Here is an 11,086-nt window from a genome sequence, read left to right on the forward strand (position 1 = left end):
GGCAACATCCTTGTTCTGTTCCTGAGCTTAAGGGAAAGGTCGTTAGCTGTTTTTTTTGTTTTTTTTGTATATGCCCTTTATCAGGTCAAGGAAGTTCCCTTCTATTCCTCGTTTATTGAGCGCTTTTATCATGAAAGGATGTTGAATTTTATCAGGTGCTTTTTTTGTAGCTATTGAGATGATCTTTTTTTCTTTTGTATTGATATATAGTATATTACATTAATTGATTTTCAGATGTTACACCTACCTTGCATTTCTAGAATAAATCCCAGTTGGTCACAATGTAGCCACAGTGCTGCTGCATTCCCCTTGTTTGTGTTGAAGATTTTCACATCTATAACCATATGAGATACTAATCATTTTCTTGTGATGTCTGGTTTCGGTATCAGAAATATTGGCCTCATAGATTTAGTTGGGTACTGTTCCCTCTTTTTCTAATTTCGGAAGAGTTTTTAAAGAACTGATACTGATTCTTCTTTAAATGTTTGGTAGAACCCACCAGTGAAGCAATCTGGGCCTGGGCTTTTGTTTGTTTTTTGATTACTAATTCAAGCTCAGATTTTCTATTTCTCCTTGTGTCCGTTTTGGTTGTTTGTGTCCTTCTGTACATATTTATATTTCATCTTAGATACCTATATTTTTGGTATACAATTATTCATAATGTTTCTTTATAATCCTTTTATTTCTGTAAGGTTGGTAGTAATGTTCCCAAGAAAAATGATGTTTTGAGCAAAAGATGAATTATGTATAAAGGTATAACCTACAAATATGTATATTTTATGAGATTCTATTGGGACATATACATTCTAGTATGTTGCATTTTTTAAAGTGTGCACTTACTGCCTTATGGTTCTGCTGCTTTTCTACAATATAGAAATTACATAGACGGTAATGCTAAGGATTCCTAAAGAGGTTAGGTATCTGGAATCAATAAAATTTTTGTGAGAGGTGCCTTAGGTAAAGTATTGGAGTAGGAGAAAAATATGAATTAGCAAAGAGGATACTGGATGGCTTTCTAAATGGGGAGAATAGTAGGATTTGGGCTGATAGGATGCTGAGCAAGGAATGATGAATAGTAATAATAGTAGATGTGAGCAAGAAGGGTGCAGAAGATATGAGTACTTAAATTAGGCAATAAAATTCATAAAAAATAAGAAAGTTTGATGTTTTAAAGTCACAGGAAATCATTTCAAATCTTATTTTTGTGTTTAAAATATCTTATTTGAAATGTAATATGCATATAGAAAAATCCATATAACATAAAGGATACTTTTAATGTAAATTCATCAGTTGAACACACCTGTATAACCAGTATCCAAATCAAGAAATAGAACATTATCATTAACACAGAAGACTCTCTCCTGACCCCTGCTAGTTATTATATCCCCCTTACCACCACCACTTAGTGTATTCAATATTATTTTATCTGATAGTTTGAACCTTTTCCACACCTGGCCTTTTTTAAAAGTGCTAGTTACACAGTTAACTGATTGCAGTTTCAGCTTTTATCTTCTGGGAAATATCTAAGGAACAGGAGCAAATGTTAGGGTTATTTACAAACCACATGATCTGCCTGAATACTTGAGAGTTGTCTATTTGCACTCTGTTTTTTAAATACATTTGGGTTAAATACTTCACATACTTTCCACCAGTTCAGGATAGGAAAAGATAATCCTGTAGGAAATTAAATTTCCATTTTTTTAGGTTAAAAAGAAAGACAATGAAGTGCTTTTTAGAATACAACCATGTTACAAGATTCTGACTATTTTTACATCACATTTATTTATTAGATTATGATGTGTTCCATGTATGGCATATGTAAAGTGAAGAATATAGACCTTAAATTCAAAATCATTGTAACAGCTTACAAAGATCTTCCTCATGCTGTTCAGGAGGTAGGTAATCTTCCATGGTAAGATTTTTTGGGGATAATTCCATGTCTATACTATGGATAACATCATTATTAGATCATATATTCTGACCTTATTATATACATTCACATATCAACTTTTTACTTTTATATTATTGGTTAATTATTTATAACTAATATGGAATTGGAAAATTAAGGTTCTTGAATATCCACATTCATATTATAAAGTTAATAAGGAATACTATAACCCTGCAATAATCAGGATTTTGTACTAAACTTTTACGTGTACATGTGTAAAACGTGTATGTACATATCTGTGACATTTCACTTCTGCTAGAACAGCTATAATCCAAGCCTAAGAAAGCTTTTTCAGACTTTTTTTTCCTGTATAACATGTGCTTTTTACTGTTAAAAAGTATTATGAACTATTAAAAAATAAAATCTAAAGATAAATTCCCAAATTTATTTAACAAGTGTTTTTATTCTTTTTTCTCAGACATTCAAACGGGTTTTGATCAGAGAAGAGGAGTATGATTCTATTATAGTATTCTATAACTCGGTCTTCATGCAGAGACTGAAAACAAATATTTTGCAATATGCTTCCACCAGGGTATGTTAAAACTATTCTTTGGGAAAATCAAATTATAAAGCAGTGGATCTCACTAAGACATTAAATAAATAATACGCCTTTTTGCTTTTTGTTCTAGCCCCCTACCTTGTCACCAATACCTCACATTCCTCAAAGCCCTTACAAGTTTTCTAGTTCACCTTTACGGATTCCTGGGGGGAACATCTATATCTCACCCCTGAAGAACCCATATAAAATTTCAGAAGGTCTGCCAACGCCAACAAAAATGACTCCAAGATCAAGGTTTGTGTGTCCTTGTTAGGGAAGTGGTAAAGTATAAGAGGGGATTACTTTGATTCAAGCATAAAAATATAAGACTCTTCATTTAAACTAAGCTATTCTTGAGTCCATAATTTCGTATTTATATTAAGTGACTTGATAAGAACTAGAGGGGAAGAAAGATACTTACTTAGATGGGTTTGCAAATTCAGTCATCAATTTACCTGGCTGATGGAGTCTATTCTTTTGTAAACACTCTGCACTCCAGTTTGGTAATAGGTTTCAAATCACTTTCATTTTTTTTGTTAGTCCATCTGCTAAACAAAATAGATTACTTTTGGTTAAGAATTTTTATTCTGTAGTTTATTGAATGTCCTGTAAAGTCTTTCTGTGAACCTGTTCATCTTGCTCTATTATAAAAACATAGATGGTTGATTAAATGTTGATGACTGTAAATTAAGTCTTTAGAAGTCCATCCCTAATTTTGCCTGTGGCTTTTTTATATTATCTTGGGCAGGTCTCTGTGCCTGTTTCAGAATGGTGCTGTGGATCAGAAAAATGATGAGTGAGAAGCTCTTTTAAATTCTCAGATGAAAGGTTCTGTGCAACTACAAATCATTACATTATCTTCCACATGCAACCACAACTGCTCTCTGGCTTTGAAGCACTTCAGTTGACTTATTATACGTTATCATGGGCTATTTGAAACTGACTTTATTTGTATAAAGTGGGGGGCAGATTAGTGAGTAGAGTTAATGTAGTCTCATCTCAGAAATGTCAGCCCTTAGTTGTACTTAATGGGCAAGAAAAACAAACAAGAAGAGGGGATATATTAACCCCTTAGAAAACATTTGGATGGTGTGTTTAATTATACAAGTAATGCATATTCATGGTAAAAATTTCAAACTCTACAGGAAAAGGTAAAGTAGAAAATAATTTGCAACTGATATAAATACCTTTGTGTGCCCCTGTACCATCCTTTGTTTATTTGGTGTTCTATAGTTGAGTATCGGTGTACTAAAATCTACAACTTACTTTATGTAAGTTGCTAAGATGCCACACCAAGTCTATATAATTTACACAGTCCACACTGCCACATAAAAATGTATACCACAGTAATTTTTTAATGATGATAATTAATCCATATTATGCTGCTAATGATGGCTCTTTGCTGATCTTAATGAAATCACTTCCGGATTGGGGTTCTTCTTTAGCAAAAAAGTCACATTACAAAAATCCTGATAACTCTTGATCAAGCATTAAGAGAGCATCTTAACACTCTACTTATCAGCATACTTAGGTATTCTGGTTAATCAAATACATATAGATTGATGGCCACTTATCAAGGAATTGGGGGACAATAAAATCTATATATTTACTAGTTCCATGAGCATATTATTAAATCTTTGTTTTGTCGGGCTAATGCTATTCTTCAGCTTTATTATCAAGAACATAAATTATATGGTTCAAAGAGGCCAAACAGATTAAGAGATTTCTGATTCTAGGATATATGATAAATAGCCTTTATATATGATTACAGATCCTATTTAAAATTGATTATTACTTAATACTGTAAGTTTTTTGCCAGGGGTAACTTGAATTTTTAATGAGAAAATGTGAAAAATTTTAATTGATAACTTACCCTTGATTTATTAAGAATTAAGTAGGAATAAATTTAAAACTTTATTTTACTCTCTTTAAATGTGGACAAAAGCAGAATATGTCTTGCAGGCAAGTTGTTCTTGTTTTAAAACACTAAGAGACCACCTCAGTGTATGACTAGACCAGCACTGTTAGAATAGCCTTTGATGAGTATAATTTATCAGTGGTTCTAGGGGTAGAAGAAACATTTGATTTGGTATTTCTGATCGTTCAGAATACATGTGTGTTTATCTCTGCAGGTTATATGTGATTTTTATTACTAATTTGTATTTTATCTTTACTTGACAGAATCTTAGTATCAATTGGTGAATCATTTGGGGTGAGTATTTCTTTCTTTGAAGTACAGTGACATGCACTGTAACTATAAAATAAATTGAAGATTTCTATAATTTGAATTTACAAATGCTGTAAATTGATTCAGACATGTTGCGTAGAATTTAGAAGATATATATATATGTATTATATATATATATATATAATCAGATTTATTTTCAAATCAGATTTAATTGCAACTCATACTCATAATTGGTGAATTTCGAAGCTGTTTTCTAAACATTCCTTGTATATGTGTTCTAAATATGTCTTTCACCAAAAGCTGTTTTTACATTTAATTTTTATAAAATTAGCTCATTTAATTAGAAAATAAAGCATAAGTAATAAAGCTAATCCTCACTGTCAAATCAATCAGTCAAATCAGATTTAATTTCTATCAGAAAGTCTGAGTTCATTTTTCAGTTCAAAGGAACATGTTCATACACATCCCTGAGATAATCACCTCACTCTGGTTCTAAAATCGATAGGTAAAAAATAGAATTTTTCCACGTTTGTCCGTTGGGTAAAATAAGGTGTTGTGCCCCCTTTAGAATTTCTTACCAAAACTTTCTTTACTTTGCTGTGACAGGATTCTCTCTGAGGAGATATATATCTCAAATCATCTCCAATAATAGTGGATGGACTCAAATTCTTAAATCTTTTTGACAGTTGATTTTCTATTGTAAAAACTGTGAATTAGCAACATTTCAACAAATACTGTATCAATGATGGTTTAAACTATATAAACTATATGACTTGTTAACGTATAAAACCCATAAAGTGAGTCCAAAATTATTATTCACTGGACACTTCACCTCTTACTAAATTCTTATGATGTTCTCTTTGGTTATGTTATGCTCCCAAAAACAAAAAAATCTATCAAAAACAAGGTTCCAGAATGCTGTTCCAATTTTACATGCTTCTGAGAAAGTAGCAGCTCGGGCTCAGTGTGTGAGTGTGTTCCAGAAACGAGGAACCAGGACTTTCAGAGTAGTAGTCAGAGTTGTTGGAGGAAGAGGAAGAGCCTGCTGGAAGAGACAGGAGGATTTAAAAAGAGTGGGTAGCATTAGGTAGAGTTTTTCTCATTTGGAGATTGTTCATATGTCTTGCTTGGCCCATTAAAGCAGAAAATTAAAATGCAAATATTACCACTGCCTGATTTTTGACGCACATCAAACTACAAGTAAGGGTTGCTAACTACAAAATGATGGCATTTAATAATACAATAAAGAATTCTGTAATTTGTAGACTTCTGAAAAGTTCCAGAAAATAAATCAGATGGTGTGCAACAGCGACCGTGTGCTCAAAAGAAGTGCCGAAGGAAGCAACCCTCCTAAACCACTGAAAAAACTACGCTTCGATATTGAAGGATCAGATGAAGCAGATGGAAGGTGGGAACAGTTTTAGAATGTTTTTCAGTGGCTGAGGTGGTCATCTGGAGATCCCAGAGTACCAGCTCTGCTCTTAATTTCCACCAATCCCTTTCATGCCAATTTTATTTGGAAATTGTGAGGATTGCTCAAAATAATAGGTATGACTACATCTCCAAATTAAAGGCACCATGTAAATAAATCATATACCATCTACTGAAATTGAAATTATTGAAAATATCAAATGTTTAAAATCTGATAATTTTTTACAAAATATTGACAATTTTGTTATTTTTGCTTAAAATTAGATTTTAAAATGCTGACTCTTGAAAAATATTTATTGTGTTTTTATAAGAACCACTAAAAAGATACATAGGGTCATAAATTTGTGACTTTCATATTTTAGATAGTTTGTTTATAAACCTCTGAAATTAAAAGCTACTCACTAAGAGTATAAAATAAGTCACAGAAAGCACCGTAGTTACTGGAAATTTGAGTTTTCCATTTATACATATACATGTAAAATATTTTGTTTTTTAATCTGCAGTAAACATCTTCCAGGGGAATCCAAGTTTCAAAAGAAACTGGCAGAAATGAGTAAGTACTTATCATTTCTCCTTATGTAAATAAAACGATTGTTGACATTGAAAAAAATTTTTTCGCATTAGAAAATAATAAATATATATAATTCCTTCGTTAGAAAGGAATAAATATATATAATTCCTTCGATTAGAAGACTTGCTCATGCACTTAAAATATACTGGAATCAAGAATGTATTATTTACCTACAAATATTTGTAGTTTAAATGTATGATACAAAGTGACCCTTTCTAAAATCTTATGCATAGGAAGACTAAGAAGTGAAACCACATCTTCAACATGAATGGCTGTGGTTAGAAAACATTTCAGGAAAGAAGAATTATTATGAGGAACTTAGTGTTGCATATAGGGAAAGGTTTTATAAACCTAGCATGTGCAAACATTATAACACTTATTTAAAGAACAACCTATTGTGCTATTATTGAACTTCCCTGACTTGCAAGTTTTCAAACTTAATTTGAAACAAAAGCTTTTCCATTACTGGAAACCAGAATTTTGATAAAGAACATCACCAGATCATTTTCCAAGTTATACAGAGTGACATAAATTTGGAACGTTAAGACAAACGGAATGCTATCTTTCCTAAGCTACTCTGACACTATAGAAGATTAACCCAAATATAGTAGATGGAAAGCACATTAAGAAAAAGATAAATGTATACTAACTGCTCCTGGGTTGTCTTAGACAGAGGTAGCTGTGATAGTGAGTGTGGCATTTCATGATAGTCTGGTGTCGGATCCATTCACAGGAAAAAGAGCTGAGACTTGGAAAGAAGACATATACTATTTATGAGATAATAAGTATTAAAACTATAATTCCTACATAATAGAACATATCAATAAGAACAATACCAGTGAAAGTGTGACTTTTTAAAAAGGGGCCTTTTCTCAACATGTAGATACTAACTTTGAAATATAAAGTATTTAAAAGAATGCTTTTGATTTTTTTAAACCATGTTTTTGTATGTACTATTTTGAAGAGTACAATTAAAACTAAATATACCACAAGTTTAAATTTGTTTGGTTATAAATGAATTTCTTTATGGATTTTACATTGACTAATATATTATTTTTAACTTTTAAGTAATTGTGGCTTTTCCTTCCCAGTACATGAAAATAGACGTGAAGCTTATAACCAAAATCAGGCTTTGAAAACATGTGGAAGCATTATGGAGCCCACAATGTGCATTTTAAAAGAAGCAGAAAGCTGTAAAAATATGGGTATTTTCTTAGAGAAGAGTTCAGTTGCTGTATTCAGTTCATTCTTGGTGACACACTTAGTTGTGATGGTGAAGTCCCTCCGCCAGGCTGAAGTTCAGGGCCATTGTGCAGCTGGAAAATGGGAGAAGCAGCAGGAGTTTTAACCCATAAGGCTAAGGAATTCTCCAGGCTGCTCAACTTTCCTCAAAGAATTGTAGTCAAAACAGGTCATCACACAGTGCTAGATGAGCCAGAGTGGAAGGGCCAGTAGGGGAGACCTAGAATTACCGTTTTCTTTCTTTTCCAAGTATGAATATTCTTTGTGCTTCTTTATGACAAGCTCCTGTCCACCAGTAAAGTCAAGTTAAGAATTTTTACATCATGAAAAAGAAATGTTCTGTTTTTGTCTATGTTGTAATTACTAATGTACTTTCTAAGTGTCCATGTCTGCATTGAGTAATTGGGAGCTCACAGTGTTTGCAGTGAGGGCCTGGCAAAGCCTCTCTGAACACGGGCTCGCAAGCTGTGGCACTCAACACTCACGTCGGCACCGTCTCAGTCAGCCCAGGACTCTGCGCTGCTCAAGGGCCACACTCAACCTTCTCATCTAGAACAGTGGTCTGCAAAGTGGGGCATACCTGGAAGTGTGTAAGACTACCTTTTGGGTTACATAAAGAAAATACTAGAATTTCGATTTACTTTTATCTCATCGACTTCTAATGCATATTTGGAATAGGTGTGTTCTATAATTTATGCACATGTACATATATACATACATATTTTGGTGATACATGCTTGGAATAGTTAACTTTAGGGACACGTGATAAAAAAATTTGGAAACCACAGCTTTTGCAACGCCCGGAGCGCCTCTGATTTGGCCTCAGTGTAACATGTATGGCCGCCCTTTGCCACTTACCTAGCACCATCAGTGCCATTAACAGTTCTCCATCTTTTTGCCAGCATCTACTCGAACACGAATGCAGAAGCAGAAAATGAATGACAGCATGCATCTTTCAAACAGGGAAGAAAACTGAGGATTCCATGACCCTGGTCAGTACTGTGTTCACCTCTGGCCTCCTTGTCTCTCGCAGATCTGACTATGTAACTCTCCCAGGTTCTGTTTACGGCCACATTTATACATAGCTTCAGCTCTTTCTGTGGATATAAAGTGTGCAGTTGCACACGAGTATTTGTGCAGGCAATTCCTAAGCCACTTGCAATGCTGTAGTCAATAGAGAATATATTGTTATTGTACAAGATTGAAAATCTTGTGTAAAACCTGTCATTTAAAAAGTTGTAGCAGATGTTTGTTTCCAAAGGATGCCTGGGAGTGGGAGTCCCAACAACCCATGACTAGCTGAGTACTTTGTCTTCTCTTGTGGCATGTATGTGATGTTTGCTATTATTTTTATTAATTTATATTTATATATTTTTTAATTTAACATGAACACCCTTAGAAAATATGTCTTGTCTTCCAAATGCAATTTGGCTGACTGCCCCCCATTCACCCAAATGATCCTGAATTCTTCTGCTAAACAGATATTAGAAACTAGAAAAAATTACTGATTTTTACACATTAAGATTTTAGTTTACTAATGGAATCTGATGTACTGTGTACTTGTTTTATAAATTTTAGCTTTTAAATACAAGCAGAAAGCAAAGTATAAACATAAGATATTGTCAGACTACTGATACAGATTTCGTACCTCAGGACTTCTAAGAATTTATTGATTCTTTTCTTCATCTAACTCATGCTCTAAAATTGGGGTCATTAATAATAGTACTCTTGGTTTTTATACCATACAGATCACTGAATTCATAAAGTGCCCATCTAGTACTTGGAAAATAAAGTGTTCAACTAGAGCTTTGCTGTAGAGGACCCTAACAGAGTATAATCCCAAGTGCACTTTCTAATGTTTCTGGGTCCTGAAGAATCAAGATTCAAAATCATATTACTCCATTAAACAGACTGTTAACTATAGGAGCCTTAATTGTTTTCTTAGAGATTTGTCTAATTGCATCTCAGCAATTATTCTGCCCTCCTAAATTTGGGAAGGGGTGTATGTTCTCTGGAATGGTACATGTCTTCCATGTATCTTTTGAACTGGCAATTGTCTATCTCTCTCTTTTTTTTTTTTTTTTAAGTGAGAATGGTCTAACACTGGCACATTCACAGCCACATTATTTCTAGTTCAAAATTGCAAGTACTTATTCAAAGGTCTTTGGGTTAGGCATTAATGTTTCTGATTTTGTGCAAAAATTTCAAATTAAAATAACTATAGCAGTAGAAGAGGTGCTTTCCCTCCTGGCACCTAACGGTGTATTTAAACTCTTGTGTGATTAACTTATTTAGAGATGGTATAATTTAAAATAGATGGTATTTAAGGTAGTACCAGCTAGATTTTAGGAAAATCACATTGTCTGAACTCAGAGTTCTTTTTAAGAAGAAATCTGGTCTTATTTTTAGAAAAAAATTTTTATTTTGTGCTCAATTAAGTTCCAAACTTGTGTTTTTGACAGTTTTCATGATAACAAAGGCACTAGAATGCTTTATCCCATTTCCTCGTTAATTTTTGCATGAATATCATACAAATCAGTTAGCTTTTAGGTCAAGGGCTTACTATTTTGTGGGTCTTTTGCTAAGAAGTTCCCATTAGAATTAGTGCCAGAATTTTAGGAACTACAGAGATCGTGTATTGAGATTTCTTAAATAAGCCTTCAGATACTGCTTTATTGCTTTTTTGTATTGGTTAAAACTGTATATTTAATATTGCTATGTTGCTATTTTCTACAATTAATAGTTGGTCTATTTTAAAATAAATTAGTTGTTAAGAGTCTTAATGGTCTGTTGTCGTCTTTGTATTAAGTGCACTAATGTTCTCTTTTGTATCTAAATTCTCTCCTAGGATCAAATTTGTTCTTAGCCTTTAATGGGCTTTACATGCAGATGATTTCTAAATTTATTTCTCTAGCCTTGACCTCTCCACAGAGGTCAAAGCTCTCGTAGCCGATAGAACTCTTAATTACCTACTCCTCCCCCCTCAGCTTCTCAAAATATGAATCAAGATCAAACAAACAAAAATACCTTGTTTCTACCCTAGTCTTTCCCCATTTTACTAAAAAATTAACTTGTTCCATCTAAAAACCTAAGTGTCATCTATTGACTCGTGTCAGGACCACTATAAAAGACTTCTAAGTGGTCTCCATATTTTCTCTCTTTCCTCTT

The 11,086-nt window shown here is 33.1% G+C and overlaps 1 protein-coding gene across 3 annotated transcripts in view; it reads left to right on the forward strand.

Moving 5' to 3' along the window:
- The window catches only part of RB1 (RB transcriptional corepressor 1), a 157,110-nt gene extending 146,409 nt beyond the window's left edge, over positions 1 to 10,701 (forward strand). For 2 of the 3 annotated variants that reach the window (XM_019748050.3, XM_019748051.3), the window contains 7 exons: positions 1,791 to 1,895; positions 2,367 to 2,480; positions 2,578 to 2,741; positions 4,668 to 4,698; positions 5,940 to 6,082; positions 6,609 to 6,658; positions 8,821 to 10,701. In XM_019748050.3, coding sequence (XP_019603609.3) covers positions 1,791 to 1,895; positions 2,367 to 2,480; positions 2,578 to 2,741; positions 4,668 to 4,698; positions 5,940 to 6,082; positions 6,609 to 6,658; positions 8,821 to 8,894 — 681 coding nt within the window. In that variant the 3' untranslated portion in view covers positions 8,895 to 10,701. Of the gene's footprint in view, positions 1 to 1,790; positions 1,896 to 2,366; positions 2,481 to 2,577; positions 2,742 to 4,667; positions 4,699 to 5,939; positions 6,083 to 6,608; positions 6,659 to 8,801 lie in introns of all 3 variants that reach the window. The other variant, XM_074329955.2, reaches the window with a different exon arrangement.
- Positions 10,702 to 11,086: the final 385 nt, after the last annotated feature.

Source organism: Rhinolophus sinicus, chromosome 16, assembly GCF_057876585.1.
Source record: "Rhinolophus sinicus isolate RSI-liver-muscle chromosome 16, RSI-T2T, whole genome shotgun sequence".
NCBI lineage: Eukaryota > Metazoa > Chordata > Mammalia > Chiroptera > Rhinolophidae > Rhinolophus > Rhinolophus sinicus.